Here is a 22129-nt window from a genome sequence, read left to right as displayed (position 1 = left end):
ATCTCAGTTGAGATGCACGTTAGGAGGCCAATTTCCTTTGTAGTCAGGGGAGAGCCAGACTCCTCCAGAGGTGATTCAGAGCAGAGGCCTGAGTGCGATGCTCTGATTCACTTCCTAGCAGAGTCTGTCTCTCCATCTCCGCTGTCCAAGAGACAGCGTAAGGAGCCTGCCTGAGCTTCAGCCAGGACCTGTGGGGCAGGGGTGCTGGCACACTCCAGTGTCTCACTACAGGAAAAACTCTTTTCTGATTGCTTCTAATTACTTGCAGCTTGGCCTTTAATTGGAGTTAAGCATTAGTGGAGTAAATGAGATCAATTTTGTATGATCCCTGCAAGTAATTCCTATTCTAGCCCATTTTAAAAATTCTGCTATGTAGATGCAGGCTCAGAGGAGGGTAGGGTGGATTAAGAGGATAAAAATATCTAACAGGAGAGAGTGTGGAACAGTCATCCTTGTCTAAGACTTCCCCTCTTCTGCCTCAGGGCAAAGAGAGGTCTTCAAACTCCTCCAGGCCAGGTAAATCAGTGCCTGAGCAGTCTGGACAAGAGGCGTTTGGCCGTATCTGCTGAGAGCTCACCTACCTCCAGAGTGAGGTACAGGAGCAACGTTGGACCAGTCCCAACACAGGCTGGCTCTTTTCCTCTCCAACCGACGTGGTCTTGTTCTCCTCCTCCTCGTTCCTCACGCGTCCCTGAGTGGGTCTTGGGTCTTGGGTCTTCAGCAGTAGTCAGGATGGTTGCTGGTCTCTGGGCATTACTGATGACCTGTGGGGACTCAGAGACTGAAAATACCTTCCCCTTTCCTGAGAAAGACTATTAGACCCCAGAGCAATTGTACTGGTTGTACAAAACACTTCTTTTCTTCCCTGCTGGCCTTTGAAATATAGGTTGTCCATACATTTTTAATAGGTCCCTGTAATAGTTTTCTTGTCGTCATGCGTTAGCAATGGGTATTTTGATCACTTCAGCTACAGATGCAAAAGTTAGCATTTGACCTATGCTGGTTTCAGCAAGTAGTCTCCAAGAGACCTAGATGTGTATGGGTGCCAAACCATCTCCTTGCTTCGTCTTTCAAGGTAAGTCACAGCAGTGCAGTGTGATTTGCTGGAGGAAATATTGCACTTAACGTCGCTCTCTGCCCATCTCAGCCTTTCTACGCTTAGCTTTGTCGAGGCTGCAGACAGGAGCTGATGTGGCAGCATGAACTCTGGAAAGTGTTTTGGAGGGTATCCGCAGCGACAGTCTTGGCTCACATTTGGGTTGTGCTCAGACTCCCACAGGCAAAGAGACTTGAACCAGGATGCCTTTAATGTTAGGGCCCTGACTCAGCATCGTGCTCGGCTGGCTGATTCATTTGAAACGCAGGCGTCATCCCTCCTAGTACCGATAGGCTCAGTCTTACTTTGTTGGTAAGGTGGAAGCGGTAGGAGCACCAGGCGTGGGCTGAGCCCCATAATGTACAAAACGTGGTACAAACACAGCCGTCCCGGATGCAAAGACCTTAAATTACACCCGTCGCTTAACGTTAGATACGTGCTTACGTACTTGGCTAAGTCAGAGCTTCATTTAACATTTTGCAGCCGAAAAAAAATGTGGGAGGGAAATATCTTAATAAGTCAGATGACAGCCAACCTTCAAAATCAGGTCATTCTAGTTATCGTTTCCCTCCCCTCTTTACACCTTCCTGAGCGCAAGCAGCTCGTTTTCTCACGATCGGCCCAGCCAGCGCTCTTACATCATCCTTCGGCAGGCACAGATGGGCCCCGTGCGGGGAGCCGCGCGGCCGGGCTGCGCGGGGGAACGCGGCATCGCTGGGGTGAGGAAAGATCCTGCCCGACGCGGTAGCCGGCAGGCTCCAGCAGGGGAGGGAACGGCAGCGCGGAGGCTTGCGCGCCGCAGCCCGTGCCAGCGACCGCGTTATTCACTAGTCACAGGGCAGCCTAACCCACCGCCGCCTGTGTTGTGGCAGCTGCCGCGTACATAGCGAGGCTCTTTGGGTAATGAAGTTTTACTGGCTGGGAGTAAAGCCTGCACTTAGGCAGTCAGTAAGTGCCGCTTACGTGCAGGAGGAAACGCTAACGTGCACCTCAGCAAAAGCCCTTTTCAGAGTCGGATGCTAAACTAATAGCCTTTCCTTCTGCAAAGGCAGGCGGCGCGTGCCGTTTCTGCCTATTGAAGAGGCCGTTATGACTAACGCGTTTTATACTTGGCCGCAATCCTGATTCGCAAGTCTGATGCTTAAATTATTTTCTGGGGCATGGCAGAACGAATGTTTATGAAGCTGATTTGCTCTGTTTTAGAGTGTGGGGTCACGATACTGTGCGGTGCTGTTGATCAACTAGTAAATAATGCAGACGCTAATTACCCTTTAGCTTTGTAGGCTGTGTGGGAAAAGGGCAGTGTTTTGTGTTGGGATGTGGGTAGTGCTACCTGGCGACCGTGCAAGTGTCTTCTTTTAAACAAGTCGCTTCTCATTTGGCAGGTGCAAAACATGTCCCAGTCAATAGAGGTATTGGACAGGCGGACTCAGAGAGACCTACAGTATGTCGAGAAGATGGAAAATCAGATGAGGGGACTGGAATCAAAATTTAAGCAAGTGGAAGAAAGCCACAAGCAGCACCTGGCAAGGCAGTTTAAGGTATGTCTTTTTTTCCAAAGCGCTAATAAAGCTGCAGGCAGGGATTCAGCAGGGAGAGCAAGGTGGTGGTCCCCAGCCCTCGGTCAAGTAGCGTTGCCCTGCTGGGGCTTTGGGCTGCGTCATGCACCGCGCTGGTGGCCGCTGGCCGTGCAGCATCCACCTACCCAAAGCATAGCCAGATCCAGGCTGCAGGATCGCTTCCCTGCCGTGAAATCCTGCAGACGTTTTCTCTAGGGCAAAAATAAAATTCTCCGAGTTTCTGCACCCACGAACCGCCTGGATGTCCAAAATAGGGCACCCCGGCTTCTCCGCAGCAGGCGGTAGGATCAACCCCGCCGGGACCTGTGGGCCACGGCAGAGCGTGAGACGCGCTGGTGGGGCGCCCGCCGTGCGCGCCCTTCGTTCGTTAGTCCCGAGTCCTTGCCGTGCTCGGCGGCGGCCGTCGGAGCGGCCGGGAGAGGGCGAATCCAGAGTGAAATCTGGGGCCAGCTGAAGTCAGTCGTGATTCCTTCAGCTGACCTGGGGTTTCACTCCTGAGCTTCCCTCGCCTGGCAGGAAGCCCTAGGGTCGTGCCTTGGACCCGTTTATTCCCGGCAGAGCCGAGGGTTGGAGCTGTGGTGGCGTTTCTGAAGCACGTGGAGCAGAGCAATGGGCTGACCCCGCATCGGTTCCCTTTCGCTTTCTTCCCGTCCGTGTATCAATCAGGCAGACAAGCAAGCAAATAAACCCCAGGCAAAGAAGACACGTACAGTGTCCTCAGCCTGGCAAACTGTGCCTCTTAAGGATGTGTAAATGTCCAATTTTGAAGTAATGATCTTGGGAACAGAGCCAGCACCTTTTGATGAATTATATATGTTTTGTCCCGCTGTCATGCAAATTAGAAGTAAAGATAGCAGCCTTTTAAAGGAAGCTGTCATTGCAAGCAGCGCTCGAACTTGCAAGAACTTGAATGAATACAAGTGAAGTTGCCAAAAAGAGATTGTCAGCAATATCTGAAATGTTAAAATTTAGTAAAATTTTGGATTAATAGAAATAAAAAACAAATGGAGAAAATGTGTAGTGCAATTTGGGGAGAAGGTTTCCCCTTTGTTTCCAGTCAGCTACCCAGCTAACTGGTGTTTTAAACTATCTGTATCTTACCTGATACGCTGAATACTGCAATACCAAGACTACATCATGAAAAACTGGGAAGAGGATTCCTAAAAACGTTCACCAGTTCCACCTCCTCCCCTCCCCAACTTCCAGTTACCGCAGGAGCACTAATTTAGCTCAGCAGTCTGGATCTCAGGCCTATCTTTCTGAGTTAAGCATGAGTTGCCTTTTTTCTTCTTTCTGGTGAGTTTTAGACTGCCCTATTTCCTGATGGAAAACCTGCACCAGGAAGTGCAAATAAGTGAGTAAGTAAATACATTTCCCAGACATAAAGTGCAGGAAGGAAAGCCTCTTGATTTAAATAGGAGGGGACGGAAAGCAAAGACATGAGGACAAGGGGGCCAGTTTCTGATCCCATTCACTCCAGAGTTACTTCACCAGACAGTCAAATATCACAGCCCTGAACATGGTAGATTTGGTCTCTGCCCTGCTCTGGATATACGTTAGTTTAACGGGCTCCAGTGCCAGGTGGCCTGTGTATACTAACCATGCTTCATTAACGGGTAGGTGCATGCATATTTATGTCTGCTCATTAGCTGCTGGAGCAAAGCATCTTCAACAAAATGCTGTGCACTGCGCCTTTAAACAAGGCCTTTATTTAATTAGAGAAAAGAATGTCTGCGTTTCTGCAAAATAAATTGCGTAATGACTTTGATTTTTATGCTCTTTATAGCATGCCTAAAAACAGTAAGGATTTTTTGTATAATTTGCTGCCAAGGCATCATTTTAAATAACAGCCACAGCATTTTGTTTCTGCTAATGCCAGCATTAAAGTGTGAGTGGTTTGGAAATCTTATGTTTTTTCTCTCTTTAGTTCCGTAAGAGTATTTGTCTATGAATGGCTATCTATATAAGGCAGGTTAGTGAGCTAGATCCTCAACAGTATTTCATTTTCTTGCTTACAGGGCTAACTTAAAAGCAAGTTTTTTCAATGCTGCAGTGACTGAAGAAGCAGTTCACTCCCATGTAACCATGAAAAGAGGGCCACAGAGCATTTTGCACCATGCATTTATTTTTTTGATTATTTTCCAAATTAGCACCATATCTCACTAAGGAACCTTGAACCACACAACCAAGATCTTCCTTTGCATGCAATTGTAGATGCATTTCATGAATAGTTTGAAACCCTTGTCAATGCATATATATATTATTTTATTTTATTTTTTGGAAAGAAAAAAAAAAGAACTCTTTGTGTATGTGATCTGAAGCATGTAACCCTAAGATGTTGCATTCTAAAAATGACAAATAAAGGCCTTTCCCAAATATTTTGGTGTTCTGCAGCCTGTTTAATATGTTCTTTCCAATACATCATTTGGACCAAAGTAATAATTAAAATAATTTTTATGCTAATAATTGTGGGCTATGAACATTGCACTCACGTAGGAAGCAACCAGGTCAAGGCAGAGTGTTGCAGATTTTTGCACGCATAGCACTGAACCAAGCTTATTTTAACCTTGCAGGCAATAAAAGCGAAAATGGAGGAACTTAGGCCTTTGATACCAGTGTTGGAAGAGTACAAAGCCGATGCAAAATTGGTATTGCAGTTTAAAGAGGAGGTCCAGAATCTGACGTCAGTTCTAAACGAACTCCAGGAAGAGATTGGCGCCTATGACTACGAAGAGCTTCAGAACAGAGTGTCAAATCTTGAAGAAAGGCTTCGTGCATGCATGCAAAAATTAGGTAGGCTCAGAACAACATGGTGGCACTGGCCAAACACCATCAATGTTAACACATCACATCTGGAGAAAGAGATGCTAGACTGGACATCTCCTTGGGCCCTGCCTGGCTGTAAGGGATGAGCTCGCACAGCCAGGTTTGATCCTGTAAATATTTATGCTATAAGTAACATTAATCTTGGGAGTAGTCCCGCTGGGGATTACTTGCATGACCAAAGTTACTCGTGGCATAAGTGCTTCAGGATCGGGCCCTCAACTAGGCATGTGGCTTTTTGCAGCGTTTGCATAAGTGGACAGTGAAATGTGGTACATACCCAGCCTGTTTTAAATAGTGCTTATGCAAAGCAAACACGTGCACCCATTTTGCTTATACATCAGTGTCCAATCTTTTTGCTAACTGGACCTTGCACACCGGACTGTACCGTATGCACTGAAATTGCGCGCTTGCAATTCCTCTGCATACCTTTTTAAGTGGTATGTGTGCGGGCTGTGACTTAGTTGCCTTTTTCCTTTCCTTTCGCTGCTTGCAAAGGCCTGTTCAGGAGAGCTGCTGGGGGTTCATGTTTTGGCGTGGGCTGTGACACTAGGCAGGATACAAATCCTACCCATCGCTTCCTTTCCCCAAAAGCGCAGGGAACTCCTTCAGGCAGGCCAAGCCAATAGCAATGCTAAAACCCAAGGGGTTCATCTGTGATCTCATTTAGACAGCGTTAATTGACCCAAGCCCCGCTGTGGGTTTACAGCGGGGAGCCGCTGCTGGAGCTAAAACCAGCATCTGGCCCGAGGCAGAGGGTGGAGATGGGGGGCCGAAGGGCACTGCCTCCCGCGGCTGCAAGAAGTCGGCCCGCCATTTGTTGCGAAAGATCTGACTTGATTTAATTTCTACGTACGTTATTGACTTTCTTGTTAAGCAATTTAGATAATCTAAACACATTAACTGCTCTGCAGTCTATTTTGGTAGCACGTATGAAATTACACTCTCAGGAAACTTCAAGAAAGAGCAGAGCGCTTCTCAGCATTATGTATCTTTGGCAAGGTAACGTGCTGCTTCTCCCCTGTCTGTGCTGCTGGAATTGCTTTTGCTTGTTTCGAGACACTTCTGCGTTTCTGTAAGCAGCCTCCACCCCTGTATTTCCCCTAGCATTTTAATCCTGTCTTTTGTTATCTTGTACTTTCCTTGTAACCTGCCTGTCGCTTGAAATCTCAGAGAGGAAAGCGAATTTTCGCTGAAGCCCAGACTCTCAGAGGTATTCGAGCAAGAGGCGCAGTGAGGTACGCGCAGAAATACCTCCGGGGAGCTGCACCGGAGGAGCCCGGGCGCCCAGCGCCGCCGGGAGCATCGCCCTCCGCAGCGCTCGGGAACGGACGGGGCGGCTGGCGCAAACCCTGCCGGCTAAGTGAGCGGGGAGAATCTCATTTCTAATTTACGATACGGTGCTGATGGCCCCGGGTTTGGGTTGGGGGTGGGACAGATTGAGGCAAATCGAGCTGTTGCTTTCTGTGTAGCGCGTGCAGCCCGCCGCGGTCCTTCTCTGCTCTTCCCGTGACGGTGACGTTTGCTCCGGCTCAGGGAAGCCAGCAAGACCTCCGAGCAGGGCTGCTGTGGGGTGTCAGCGAAGTCCAGACCTTGCTCTAGCCCCTTGAATTTCACTGTGCAAGTTTCACTGTTCATTAAGAAATGATGGAGGTTGTAATCACTTGGTAATTTCTGTTTTAGCAATACCTAACAGTATAGCCTAGAGCTGTATCCCACGGGGACTGTACAGACATCTGATGAAAGACAATCCTGCCATGGATCAGATATGAAAGGATGGGGAACAGGCATAGAAAAGTCCCTTTGGCCAAGGTGACAAAGCAAACCCCTGGCAGCCCAGCACCTCCAGCCTGGCCCCTCACGCAAGGGCAGCTCTGCCCCGGCTCCCAGCTTCTCTAATTCCTCCCCCTGCAAAGGCGGAGGTGGGTTTGAGACGAGGAGGTGGTGTCCGAGTAGCGCCTGTTTGTTGCATCCGTAGCCTTCAGCCCAGCTCCTGAAAATGAAGAGAAGCTGTGGGTGATGGGAAGGAGAACGGCAGCAGGACCGGGGGTGCGAATCACAGCCGTGGGAATACTGTGCCAAGGATAGTTCTTTGAACAAAACCATCCCAGTCCTCCTCGCCACCGCTCCAGCCGGCTTCGGTGGAGCCGCGCAGCCCAAGGGACGCAGCGATGATGCTCCCCGCAGAGTGGTGGCAGACCTTGAGAAGGGGGTCCCCAACCCGTTCAACCTGCGAAAGCAGGGTCTGCTCTTGCACTGTTAGCCTCCCCTGCTACCCGCAGTCCCAAGAACCAGCCTCACACACACTGCCAGGCTGCAAGAGGCCTTCTGGCTCCAAGCTCCAAGCAGGATGGACTTCTGGACCTTTCCTGAGCTGCATTTCTTTGGATATTTTGTATCCCCACAGATTAAAGGTGTGATTTGATGTTGATTAGGAGCTCACAGCCCTGGTCTCTGCCCTGTTGCACAGCTGTGGCTCACGCCAGTGTCAGCAGTAAATGCAGTATGACACCTGGGAAGGGTTAAGGGGCTGCTGGCCTGCTGGGTGACTCTGTGGGGCTTTAAATGCTGGGCAGGGGCAGTCCTGGACTTGATAGCTGAGAAGGGGAGCATTGCAGCAGGGCAGGGAATTATCCTGGGGGAAGGTTAGTACAGAGGTTTTCTTTCTTATTTTCTTCTAAGCTGGACCTAAGCTTGGTGCTAGATAGGTATGTTACATCCTTATACAGCCCTCTTAGATGAAAAGCTCTATGTAAGGCAGCTGGAACAGCGAGCTCTTGCAAGCAGTTCTTCCTAGAAACATTTGCAACTCTTCCAGGCAGCTCTTTCTAAAAACATTTGGTTTATTGGGAATTTATTTGAGACTTTGTTCAGGCTCTCTGGCTGTGCCCCTTCTTTCTCCTCCTGCCTGTCCACCCTCTCGGTGGCTGCTCGCTGTGACCCTGCATGCTGGGCACTTGTCTGCCTTGGGGCTTTGCAGCAGCCCCCAGGTGCAGTGGAGACAGAGACCGAGGCTCACAGGGGTCTGCCCTGGGAGGGTTTGCCTGCTCGTCCGCACAGGTGATTTATTTGGTCACTTAGAGCAAGCAGCATAGATTGAATGTCCAATGTTGTTTATCTCTCCAGAGTGTAAACCAGTGAAAATGGTAGTTAATCGAGTTAAATTCGGGTAACAACCTTCTAGACGCTTTGCTGGCGCAAGATGAGGCCCTGTTCGCTGACTGTTGCTATTTGCTACAAATTACCTGCTCAGAGGGATTCACTGGAGCTTCAGATAATGTGTTTTAGTGTAGATTTGCTCATGCATGGGCTGACAAGTGCTGCTCACCCAGTGCTTGTTAGCGTGCCGCAGTCTGGGAGCTCACGAGCTTGGAATAGAGCTTGGGAGTGCCCAAAGCAGGATCAGGAGCTGCTGCAAAAGCATGGGATGGACAGGGAAAATAGCAGGTTTGCACTGTGTTCCTGGCCAGTTCTCCTCTCCCCATCCTCCAGACAGCACTGACATCCCCAGTGCAGCAGCAGCGTTTTCTTTAGACAAGGTCCTTTTCAGTATTTCGGGTTTCCTAAGTGTGTCGATGGATCAGTAGTGGAAACACTTCCTGACCCTGGACTGCATATGTGTGGTGAGGGGAGGGAATCGGTAATGGCACGGTGAATTCTTTATTCTATTTGCATTCTTAAAGATCACTATTTGTATAGGGACTTTAAGGTTTCCGTTACTGTTCCTGAGAGAAGTCTTGGAAGATGGGAGAGGATGTCACTCCTCCTTGAACCAGAGGGTGGATTTAGCAGAGCTGCCCTAAGTGGGCTCGCGTTTGCCTGACAGCACAAGCTTTCCTTGACTCTTGCAGTGCTGATACGTGCTACTCCTCCAGGAAATAGGGGCTAAGCAAAAAATTCCAGCAAAAAAGCCCACGATTCTAGTATAGAGAAGGGGAAAGGGCAAGCACATCCTCCTCCTCTCTTGCTAAGAGTGCCTGTGCCAGGTGCATTTCCATCAGCATCGGACGGGAGGGCTCTTGGCCACGCGCATTCCCGTGCTCGGCATTGCTATTGCCACGGCGGTGGGCAGGCTCTCGATGCTGCTCGCGTTAAAACTGGTGTTGGTGCGGGGCAGTGCGTTAGGTTGCAGGATGCACTGAGGGGCAAGCTGAGTGTCACCAGGTGGCAACAAGAGCTGGGGGAGCCCTGTTGCCTTGCACGGGGCTCTGGCACGTGGCGTGGGCTTGCAAAATCTGCCCGAGGGACCTCACCTCCTTCTGGTATCTCTTTCAAGGCCTTCCTGCCCTCTAGCAGCACTGGCAAGAGTGTGCCACGCTGTGAAATCAGTGTAACGAGCAGGGTCTGCTCTCCTGACAGCCTTTTGCTCCAAAACTACAGCTCTGTCCCTGCTGCGAAGGGCCTAGGAGCGGGGAATGAGGGATCAGACCTTGATTTCATGGAAAGCTCGAGTAGGGAAAGCTCTCGGGCTGTAGCAGCACCAGCCCAACAGGCACCGCAGAGCCCGGAGTCAGACGGCGCCGTTGGCGGCGTGATGGCTGCGTTGGCAGAGAAATTGCTGCCGAGCTGCTAAACATCACTTGTGGGCTGGATCTTAGGAGAAATATGGAGCGGGGGTGTTAGTATCCTGAGAGGCTGGTAGCTCTCGTTTTAGCTGGTTGAAGGAAAGCATATCTTCTCCTGGTGGAAAATTCCTTGCATGGCCAGAGAACAAGGAAGGGGTTGCGTGCCTGAGGGTGGTGCTTCACCACTGCTCGCCTCAGCCGCTGGGTCTGCCTGGAGAGTCAGTCTGGAAGAGGCTGATTTTGTGCTATTTTCCAGGGGACACGCAGGCCCCAGTGGGCCACAGTTACAGGGACCTGAATAGAGCTGGGAAAACTGGAATGAACCAGCGTCTCTGTGCATGCCCGGATAACTGCTATTCACAGGCTTTCCCTGTGTCCCGGGCTTGTGTGGGCACCAGATCGTGCTTTCCCATTTCACCTTCATCCCTGAATGCCTTGAAACGCTCAGGGTATTTCAGCATCAAGAACGGTCCCCAAAGGAAAACCATCCTGAATGCAGCATCTCCACTATTCCTGTGTTTAGTGAAATACTGGAGATATTTGACCTGAGAACCACCATGCAAATGCCACAGGGTGCGAGTCCTGCTGCGTCTCGCTGTGTCTGAGCTGCGAAATCAGGACCCCCTGCCCGGGGCTGTTCAGACTGGGGCTGTCTCACCATCCAGCTGCGCCTTCTGGGGCTGGGTAGGCTGCAAAAAGCTCAGCACCCGTGGGTGCCAGGCTGCTCTGGGGCAGGGTGCTGCTGGGCAATCGAGCCTCAGCATTTAAGCAATCACAGCTGGGACTTTAAAACTCCCTTCTGCAAGTCAGTGGAGTATGATAAAGAGAAGACTTTGACACTGGGCATCTTGGGCACTTGGTTTATGCCAAGGCAGTGAAAGAGCAGCGCTCTTGCACTGCTGAAGAGCTGTTATGAATGTGCCTCCAGCTAAACGTGCGTGAGATGTAGCCTCGCTACTTGCAAACAACAGCAGTTTACCCTTATCAGCTGCTGCGGTGCTTTTTCTTTTTTTCTTTTTAATCAATGAGTTTTTATACAACCTTTCTCTCCAGGGAAATAGGAGGGAAAAGATAAAGTGACAGCAATGTAGGGCTCTGATAATGGCAGGCAGCATTCAGCAGATCTGTGATTAGAGGAAGGCTGGGCCTCTGCGAGAGGAGTTTGCAAGAGATTAGGCATTTATTGTTTTAACCCCTCGCATCCCCTTGTCGATGCCTTGCTCTCCTCCTGAATGGAGAAGTTTTGAATAAGTCAGGCAGGCAGGAGGATAAATTCTCGTACGCTTCAGAGCGTGTCCGTGGCTCAGTGAGGCTGGGGAAGCTCTGTGCTTTTTGGTGTGGCATCTCTGATTTGTTCTGCCCTCCCCGTTTAGGAGGCAGAAGAAATCTCTGATATCCCTTAAGCTCCAAAGAGGAAGGCAGAAACAAAGGTGTTTAGCAGATAACGTAAGGAAATAATGAGTGGTGAGGGGGCTGTGCTTTCCATAGCAGAGCTAAGGAGCGTTTTTTGTCCCAGGCTTTGTGTCATTGACCTAAAGGCACTGTGGGTTGCTTTTGCTGCTTTTTCACTTTTATGATGCACTAAGCAGTACAGGCTGTTTTGCTGCTGCAAAGCCCAAAAGTGCAGCATTTTTTCTGTGGTGCCTTAGGTAGGCAAGGCCAGGCACGTGTCCCTTGGTTTAGCATGGACCTCACCTCCCCCTCCCTCACGGTAACACGAAGGGGTTTGTTTGCAATGTATTTGCCCAGGAAGGTCACTGAGGTGCATCTGATGTCCTTGCGGTGAAGAAGGCACCTTTTTGTTGAGTGCTGAGTAGAGCAAGAGGGAGGTGAGGAGAAGAGACCAGGAGGCATTATCTACTTGGCTTCTGAAGGCCACTCTTCAGGGCAGAGGGTTGCCTGAGACTTACTTGTTAAATTTATTCACACCACCTCCAAAAGACCCTTGGGGAGAGCAGCCGTGAGCTGCCTTCCCGCTCTCCTAAGCTGGGGTTGTTCACGGGCCCTCCTGCAATCAGCCTGCCTGGACTGCATCTTCCCAACGAGTGACAGCACTGCCTAGATTTTTGCTCTAGCTATGACCCACGCCTCTCCCTCCTCTTGACCGCATGTTGGGAGAAGTCCTCAAAAGGTAGCCGTATTACTGTCTCGATTCTGCCAGATCGAGGGCCTTCAGCGCCCTGCCATCCAGCGCTTTTACCTGGTGCAAAGAGGGAGAAGCAGTCAAGCCTGGTGGTCCCCTTGGCTGAGTGCTACTGATTCATATCAGGAATATCTTCATCCCTTGAACATCCCTGGGGAAGGGTGACCCCTTTGCCCAGCAGCTCCGAGCTGAGGTGCATGTATGTGTCCAGTGGCCGTAATCAGGAATACAAGGGGCCTGGAAGAACAGATTGAGGAGAAAGGGTTCCTGTAACATCTATTAGTTGCCTAAGCCTAGGTATTTGATAATTTGGAGCAGAAGAACCTTGTCCTGAGCTGGCAGAAGCTGGCACAGCTCCACACGCATTTCAGCAGCACCTCAGCTAACTCCCACCTGAGGTGCTGGCCCCAGACTTCCTCCGCTGAGTAAAGGAGCTGTTCGTACTGCAGTGCAGCGCAAGCCTCGAAACCCAGCCCCGGGAGCAGGTGCTCCGTTTTAGCTCTGTGACCTTCCCCCTGGATGAGCCTGCCAGAGGCTTCCACATCCAAGGAGAGAAGTCAGGAAACACTTTCTGAACTTGAGCTTGCAATCGTTCCCCCTTGAGCCCCTGACCATAGCGTGCGTTGCTCAGGAGATGCTCCCGCAAGACCTGATGCGCACAGAGCGTGTCCAGGTTTTAAATGACTGCTCCTGTAGCAACAGTACGCTCAATATGAGCCTGGAGTTCCTCCTGCTGCATTGTACGTTATCTCTTTACCTGTCACTTCTCCGTGCACGTATACTTAAATGCTAGTGTTTCAACAGCCCGGAATGGCAGCTTGGCTGAAACTTGTGGCTATCGTTGCAAATGGGAAATCGGCATATGGCTGCACCTTGGCTGCTGAGAGGCTGAGACGGTAGCATTGCAGGCAGCAGCTCACGGGGTCCCCGGAGAGCAGCTGGATTTGGTGTCAGTAGGCAGAACTGCAGAGAGGGAGCAGGCTGCCCCCGGCTGCCAGCGCAGCGCGTGGAGGGGGAGAGGTGCAGCTGGCCTCGCCGGGTGTTCAGGGCTGAAAAACGCAGCTAGGCACTTGCAAATATGCTGATGGGCCCCCTGAATTGAGGGGGCTTGAAATCCATGGGATGAGGCACCTAAACATGTTTCCGTATCAGGCCCTTAATTTTGAGCCATTTTTGTGCAGGTTCACGTTCCCGGTCGGATGGTGCTGGGAGTTCGGGCAGGAGTCCCAGTGGCAGCTCCTGGCTGTGCAGAGCACCCGCAGCAGCCAGGCCCTGCTCTCCCAGGCTTTCAGAGGGGCTGAGCACCACAGCTGAGTTTGAGGCCTCAGGATGCACCTTTGGCGTTCACATTCCTCTCCTGGGGCTCGCTGAGCTCAGAGGGATGGGAGGAGGGGTGGCGAATGCATTAGTGTCTCTTAAGTGTGCAGATGTGATAGTCAACAGAAAAAGTGGCTGTTAGAAGCCAGTAGATGTTTTCTGTAGAGGAGAGATTTATAGTGTATATAATTTACCACTTTTTTTCCCCTTCAGTGCATAACCTGTAACAAATGCATGTTTCCAGCAGGGCTGGAATAGACTCGTCTGTCTCTTTGTCTTGGCTGCACCCACTCTATTATCACAGAAATGAGCAGAGCTATTCAGCTAATTTCTCCACCTGGCTGCTTGACCCTGGCTAACTCTTCTCATTTGCTATTCTGCAACGCTAGCAGCATGGCTGTCTTCAGGAAAGCTTGTTTTGTTGGGGGGCAGCGCAATAAGGAGAACTGTTATGAAGAGGAATGAAACAAACAAAAGCACGTGGCAGTTGTTCTTGGCCTAATTAGCTCTAATTAACTAAAAACATAGCTTGCCATTGGTTGGGGAGAGCAGCAGGCAGAGCGGCACGGGCAGTTTTAGCACTGGTGCCACTGGCCCAATTGCTGGGGTCAGGCAGGCAAGGCCGTCCCGTGGGAACGTGTGCACACGAGCCAAAGCCGCAGTGGGCGAGCGTTTGAAGCGGCGCTCGCCAACCTTGCACTTTTTTTTTTTTTTCCTCCAGCTTGTGGCAAGCTGACCGGAATAAGTGACCCGATCACAATTAAAACCTCTGGGTCCAGGTTTGGATCATGGATGACGGATCCTCTCGCCCCTGAGGGAGAAAACAAGGTAAGACTGAGACAGCTTCATCTCTGTGCTCCCCCCGAAGTCACGGCCAAGGTCATTGCAAACTCATTAGGTCCAAGCACTGAAGCCCATGCTGTGCCTTGGGAAGCCCTTGCACAGGCCTGAATTCATCTCGTAGGGCTCCACTGACCTTGTCTGCAATGAGAAGCTAGCAAGGCTTGTGCGGGGAGGGAGGATGAGGAAGGCAAGCTGAGCAGCGCAGTGTCGAGACCTCTTCCTGGGGCACGGGAAGCTTTTGCCTCTCTGCTGCAGGTGGAGAGCTTCTTCAGTCTCTTCCCAGCCAACTTCTTCCCTTTGAATGAGTGCTTCATCTTGGAAATGTTGCCACGAGGTCTGTGCCCCAGCAGGAGGGAGGATCAAATCTTGGGCTGGTGTTTCTCGGGCTGGTGTTTCTCATCCGGGTTTGTTTTTTCCAGCTGTGGAGAGCCACCTCATGTGCCTACAAGAGGTTGTGCCTGCAGCAGGCGCAAAGGAGTTGGGGCCAAGTGGAACGGCCCCGTAATCCTGGTCGCTGCTGCCATTCTGCTGCCAGCACCTCCAATAATGTCATTTGACTCCATTTGCCCTCCCTCCTCTGCTGTCACTGTTGTGAAGAATTAACTGACTGCAGCCAGGGAGAGATTTGTTTTGCTTTGTTTGGGTCTATTTTTTCTATTCAGACCATTCAGTTTTGATCCCAATGAGGTAGGAGGCCAATAACTGGCTGAAAATCAATCCAGGCTTCCCATGACTGATGGAATGGAAAATATCTCAAGTGTTTGCTGAGGATTTGTAGGCAGAAAAACAAAGCAAAAATCACAGACCTTGGCTACATGGAAATTCCCTCCTGTGTGAAGCAGCCTTCATCAAAGGATGAAGGCGCAGTTGAGGGCTGTGTTGGGGGAGGCTATTTTGAGAGCTTGCCCTGTGATCGTCCTTCTGTAGCAAAGTGAGGACTAGGGATGCTCTGGAGAAGCCAGCCCCCACACCTGCCAGTGCAGATCCTGCTTGGGGAGGTTTCCTCACTCCGAACATGGGTGTTCGGGAGATGGACAGATGGTCTGCGTCGGTGTCTCTCCAGCTCCAGTTCCTTGCTGGCCTCCCACGCGTGTTCCTGGGAGGCTTCAGGAGAGGTGCGAGATCTCCAGAGATGGAGCTCATTGTGGTGCCAGACCCAGCTTCCAGCACTGCTGGCGGGAGCCTTAGGAAAAGCCTGGAGATAGTGTCAGAAGAGATGGGAGTCCTGTCAGCAGATAAGGGCTTCCCGCTGTGACACAACTAGCAAGGTGAACCAAAGTATTCATTTTCAAAGCTGGAGACTGAGAGCTGGCGACAGGCCCCTGTGATGACCCATTTGCTGCTATTGTACCTTGGAATTGATGCAGGTTTAATTGCTTGGTCTGATGGCAGCAAGTGGAGGTGGAGATCTCTCTTGCTGGCCCTTGTCTGCTGCGTCCCACTGGCTGGGCCGTGGACATGCCGTGAGCCTGAACAGCAGCGATATGGGATGCCCAGTTCTTTCCCTCAAGGGATTTAGAGATGCCCCTCCAGCAGCCAAGTGGTTGGTGCTGGTTCCCCAATATACCACCTCTGTGCTTTACAGTGATGAAGCAAAACTTCACATGTAACCCCAACGAGATCCTAATGGTGAAGTGGGATGGGAAGGCTTTACCCACATCACAACCTGTTTGGATCACAACTGCATTTGCTGCATCCCTGGGCCCTGATGGAGTACTGTACTGATCTGCAAGTCTGCAGAGGGGTAGTCAGGCCAGTCACAGCTGAAGCTGGTTAATGCCATGCTGAAGATCTTCCTGTGTCTTCAGAGAGCTTTGTCTGAAACCAGTTCTTTTTTAAATTTTTATCTATGTCTTTTTCTGCAGTGAATTTTTATTCCTGAGAGTAGACAAAGCGGTTTTCTCATGGAATATAGCCCAAGCTTCATAAGAGCGTGTATGTGTGTATCTATTATATAAATCTACTGTGAATTTTATTAGAAGCATGCAATTAAGTGAATTTCACTGGCTACCTGGCAGAGTGTGGAAGCTGGTGATGGGGAGAAACTGGGCAGTATGTCACATCCAGGTTATGTCACCAAGCCAGAGGTGTTTGGTGGTTTGCAGGGCTTTTTGTTTGTGCTGTGAAATCATTGAACGCAACGGGGCAAAACAGCAAGTCTGCCAGGAGAAGGCTGGTGGCAAGACAGCAGGCGGGTGCTGAGCACCGGGATCGATGTGTATTGGCAAGACCGTGTGGGAGAGAGTTGCTCAGAGGCAGCCGGTGCTGCAAGGCAGTGCTCTCCATCAATCTCTGCTTCTCCAGAGCACAAGATCTTGTTGCATCTTGCCACCTTGCAGCACTAGCAGGATAACTAGGGTTTCTTTCTGGGCTTCTCTTTGTGTGTCTAAAACTGAGACACATGCCTTGAGATGCGTAATTTTTTAATACCAAATAATGATATGGGAGCAGCAGAGAGGCAATTGGCTTTCAGGGCTTTTATGTCATTTCCCAAGCTAGTTTAGTTGAATACAGACTTTGCATTAGCTGCAGAGTGTTTTCCAGCACTGCCTCCGACTGGGGAAACCCTCCCAGGCTGCTGGCAGTTTTCTACCATGGGCTCAGCAACATGTTGGGGTTTTGTTTGTTTTTTTTCCCCCCCTGCTACTTTTGCTGCCATCCTCAAGCCCACAGTGGAGGTATGAAGACTGGAGTGATCTGGCGCATGTTCCTCTGCAGTGGCTGCAGTCAGGGCAGTACTGACGGAGGGTCTAATGTTCCTTATGATGTTTTTGCTGACCTCACTTGGCCCTTCAAATATAACAAGCCAGCTACAATACCCATGCACACACCTTGGGTAGATGTTTGTCTGGTCTTCTGATGGACCCTGGAAAGAGCACTATTGCAGAGACGATGTGTTTAGATTTTGCAAGGGGGTTGCAAAAGAAACTTGTGCTGAAACATTAGCCAAATCTGTGTCTTTAAAGGCATTCTGGCAGCTCTTCTCCTGTTTACACAGCTCCTGCTTTAGAAAGCAGCTGTCTTACTTTTAGGCAACAAATGCAGACAATGTCACTAACAGGATGGATGTTTCGTCTTGCTCTTAACTGTCTAGCCTGGTCGTTTGCCTCAGGATGGGTTGCAAATGGCTAAAGCTTTTTTTAAGAAGTTTAGGTAGTGTTCCTGATGAGCTGACGTTTAAACGATGATCTAAAATATCTCTCCAATCTACCAGTAGTGAGATTTTGATGTCTTTTTCTCTTATTTTGATGTCTTTTTCTCTTTTCTCTTTTTTTCTCAGCAGCCTAGGTTGAAGCTTTTGATGCAGAAGTGTATGATTTTTAAATCACTGTAGATTTTGTCCCAATTTCCTTGACAATAAGCAATTGCATTCATATGCTTCTGCATGCCAAATTAATGGAGTTCTGCACAGCAGATGATATCATTTAGGAAGTGCTACCATGATAGAGCTTACGGGAAGGAAAAGTAGCAGCAATGTAATACTCCGGCTTTACCTAGTCAGAGAAAGATGCTAATTGTCCTTTAGGAGGACTGTGTCAATCACACTACTTCCGAGGAACAGCTTAAGTTCCCGAGCTCCTGGGGAGATATTGGTTTATCCATCTGGGACACCTTTCTTATTCCGGATGATTTCTTGGCTGTGTTTTGCGTTGCAGCCTGGGTTTATTTCTGAGCACGGGTGACATGCTCTGGTTGCATCCTTTTCTAGCAAGTTGCTGAATGAATCTGTCCTCCTGGCAGTTTGCTTTGGATTTCTTCTGACCCAGGAGCTTGCAGGCAGCTGCTCCCCATGGTGCTCCGTACCCTCTGCAGGATGTCCCGGCCGTCAGAGCCCCTCGGCTGCTGCCAAGTTGGCTGTGCCAAGGCAGGAGGGGAAGCTGGAGAGGTCACCTCACGTGGGCCCTTGCTCTCACGAGCACCATGAGGCTCAGTGGGGGGAAAAAAAGCTTTTTGGAAATGCAGGCATCTCTAATTTCTTTGTCAGATCATTATATTTGAGCACCTGGCTTAGTTTCTGGGGTGGCTTGCAAAGGTGAAACCCCTCCTAACCCACAGGAGGGTTAAGGTGGTTCTCCACTGCTTTCTAACACCACATATTTCTGTTGTTTGCTTAGGTCTGGTACATGGACAGCTACCACAACAACCGCTTTGTCCGTGAGTATAAATCCATGGCAGATTTCATGAATACTGACAATTTTACCTCTCACCGTCTCCCTCACCCTTGGTCTGGCACTGGTCAAGTGGTCTACAATGGCTCTATCTATTTCAATAAATACCAAAGCCACATAATTATCAGGTTTGACTTGAAAACAGAGACCATTCTCAAGACTCGCAGCCTGGATTATGCCGGCTACAACAACATGTACCACTATGCCTGGGGCGGCCACTCGGACATTGACCTCATGGTGGACGAGAACGGCCTCTGGGCCGTCTACGCCACCAACCAGAACGCGGGCAACATTGTCATCAGTAAGCTGGACCCCAACACGCTGCAGAGCCTCCAGACCTGGAACACCAGCTACCCGAAACGCAGTGCTGGGGAGGCCTTCATCATCTGCGGCACGCTCTACGTCACCAATGGCTACTCGGGAGGCACCAAGGTGCACTATGCCTACCAGACCAACGCCTCCACCTATGAGTACATCGACATCCCGTTTCAAAACAAGTACTCGCACATTTCCATGTTGGACTACAACCCCAAGGATCGTGCCCTCTATGCCTGGAACAACGGGCACCAAATACTTTACAATGTCACCCTCTTCCATGTCATCCGGTCTGACGAGTTGTAGTCCATCCTTCTTTAGAAACTGATTTAGGGGGGAAAAAAAAGAAAAAGGGAGAAAAGAATTAATACTAATATCAAGGAAACACTTTAAATAAACAGCTGCCAAAATTAAGATCAATGTCATGGAGGATTATTCAGCATAAACCTGACAGATCAGCATTACCTCTGCATTTCTGGAAGTCTGGCCCTGTGTTATAGACTTAAGAGTAATCATGTACTTGCAGCTGGAACTGCACTTAAAGAATCACTTAAGTTTTGGGTTTTGTTTTGGTTTTTTGTTCCTATAGCAAATCTATAGTACATACTAAAGAAGTAAGGCAATGACTGTTGAAAGTTTATCCTTGGGAGACTCGCTCTCTTCTGTGTGGGTTGCATGGACATTTTCTGACATCGTGGTCAGCTGTGATGGATGTGTGATTTGTACTTCTAAGCCGAAAAAGCTGACCCGTGAGGAGCTCTCGCTGTCTGAATAAGCCCTATCACAGGTTAGTTTTTCTTGCATTCCATAGCAGCTACTGTCTCTCAACTGTGTTTTTGTCACTTAGATTAACTGTGCTGAGACTCGAAGTAGCTCATGGATCTGTGTCTTAGTAACTATTAAACACGATGGTTTAAGTATGTATTATGAACAAGTTGTTGTACCCATATTGTTTGAACTTATGTATTCAGCAAATATATTGTATAATGTATGTCTGTTATTTACCAGAGGTGGCAAAACTTTGTATGTCCAGTTTATGCAATGAATGTTGTAAATGCGATGATGTAGTTTGGATTAATAAATGATGGTTTTGTTTCTAAAAAGAAAAAAAGATCAGTGTTCACCCTTATACACAGCTAACCAATTTCATGTTGATAATTACAAGAATACTCTCTTACTGTTATAATATCTACATAGCATTATGGTGGTTGGAAATAGCTTCTGTGGAAAGTCTGTGGCATCAGATTCCCATGGGAAGCCCTGTTTATGGAAGTGTGAAGGTAATTAATTTTTTTTAAGAGGAAAACTTTGTACTATCCACAGTTATCTAATGAACAATAAAAACATTAGGAGACTTCCTGGTTTTGCTTATTGTGTGTTCTGCGTCCGAGTGAACGTTTGTAGCAGAGGGGCAGAATAACAGGAGTTCTTGGTTATTTTGGTAATTGCTGAGTGTTTGGCCACCTCAGCGTGCCCCAGGTGATGGTGCAGTGGTGTATGGGGAGCTGACAGCATTTGATGTCAGTGCTGCAACTAGGGGGAAATGAGGTTGTCTATTGTGTGCGTTAGAGTTGAAGACATTGTGCCTTGGACTGCCTGATGGAATTGGATCGTTTTCCGTCTTGGGTGCTTGGACTGCTTTTCATCATGATTTTGCTAGAGTTTTACAGCGGTAAAAATCTTCCATGTATTGCATCTGGCACTGCAAAACTTATTATGATGAGCAGTTGTTACTATTTGGGCCTGAGCACTCAATACAGTCAAGATTATCTTGGTTTTGCTAAAGCAAAGACCTCATAGCATTGCAGAATGCTGCAGTACAGCCTCCCTTACCTTGCAATGATATGAGGCATTTTTCCAGCTGAATGCTCCTAAAGCTCTTAATATTTGGGAGCTTAAGATGCTGGAAGCTCACATGCTCTTCTAAACAGCCTTTAGTAAATGCCACACATCTCCCCTTATCCCTTTATGGACTTCCATCTTATGGTCTCTGAACTGCCACAGGGCTCCTTGTAACGGGCACCTAGCACCACTGCTGAGTTCATTCTGCTGACTGCCACTGTATGTCGTGGGGTATGTGGGGTCCCATCTCCTGTCACCCCAGCTGCTGTAATGTTGAGCAGTATTGAGTTCTCAGCTGCAGCTAGCCCCAGGTGAAGGGGAAGGACTGGTCCCCTGCTCAAGGAGACCTGCTGGGCTGGCTCTTGTGTGCAGCTGGGATGCCCGGTGGCTTTGCAGCCTCTTCCTCTGGCATCAATAGACCATTGCCTCTTTCCCAAAAAGCGGAGGAGGTGAATGTGCCTAGCACCACCACGTGTGAAGCTATTTCAGCTAAGTGGTGCTTGATCAGCTATGGTATTTGGTGAGGTTTAGCCTTCCAACTCAGCAGGCTGATGTATGAGAGGACTTGGAAGGAGGGAAGCACACCAATTTGAGGAAAGCAAATATATGCAGTTGGTGATTTCTGCAAAATGCACATATGGATTTCAATTTCTTGGCCTTAGCAAAAGATCCCTGCTTGCCTCTTCCACAGGAGGAGAGGCAGGGGAAATTTTACGTAACGTGGTTTCCCAGAGCTGGATTAAACCACAAGCAACGAATGATGCTCCACATGCAGATGTTTGAGCCAGTTACACAGGTTTGAGATACTACCTTGTGTCAGCACTACTCTTCCCACTGCAATGTTGGCTGTAACCAAAATGGGGACAGCTCTCTGAGGACTCCTCTGTGTGCTACACACCATATTTCTAGTGCGCTGGGCTGCCAGCTTTGTGGAGATCTTCGATATAAAGGAGTGGTTTTCCCTCCAAGAAGCTAAAAATGGGAATAGAGAACCATGGTGTAATTGGCAGCAGTTCTGATTTTTTTAATGCACGAGAGAAATCTGGGAAGCCAAAAACCTTTAAGGCACCTGCAGTCATTTCTATTTAACTAATGTATTTCTTCAGTACCAACCCGTTTCAGGGGAGCGCAGTGTTCTTAAAAGATTTAGAGCTGGATCCAGTGACCACTGAAATCAATGGGAAAGATGCGGTTGCCTGCAAGAGGGGCTAGGCTCTTTGTGTGTATCAGGATGGATATGCCTTTCTCTTTCACATTCATTGTGTAGTTTTGGATCACAGTTATTGCCAGCTGTTCTGCTTTTCTGTGTAGGTCCCAGCATCTGTGGCATCCACGTGGGCTTTACGTATTGTTTTCACTGTCTGCTTGCAAGCCAAGGAGCTACGCTAATTACTCTAATCACCAGAAAGTCTTTCTTTAACGCTTCTGTAGATGTT

The 22129-nt window shown here is 49.2% G+C and overlaps 1 protein-coding gene across 2 annotated transcripts in view; it reads left to right on the top strand.

Moving 5' to 3' along the window:
- Positions 1-20205, top strand: part of OLFM1 (olfactomedin 1) — a 37556-nt gene extending 17351 nt beyond the window's left edge. For both annotated transcript variants that reach the window (XM_009665725.2, XM_068914742.1), the window contains exons 3-6: positions 2482-2637; positions 5250-5469; positions 14246-14352; positions 18483-20205. In XM_009665725.2, the coding sequence (XP_009664020.1) occupies positions 2482-2637; positions 5250-5469; positions 14246-14352; positions 18483-19157 (1158 nt within the window). In that variant the 3' untranslated portion in view covers positions 19158-20205. The remainder of the gene's footprint in view (positions 1-2481; positions 2638-5249; positions 5470-14245; positions 14353-18482) is intronic.
- The last annotated feature ends 1924 nt before the right edge of the window (positions 20206-22129 follow it).

Source organism: Struthio camelus, chromosome 20 (assembly GCF_040807025.1).
Source record: "Struthio camelus isolate bStrCam1 chromosome 20, bStrCam1.hap1, whole genome shotgun sequence".
Lineage (NCBI taxonomy): Eukaryota > Metazoa > Chordata > Aves > Struthioniformes > Struthionidae > Struthio > Struthio camelus.
The sequence above is the reverse complement of the archived record's forward strand: the minus strand, read 5'-3'. Positions and strand labels throughout refer to the sequence as shown.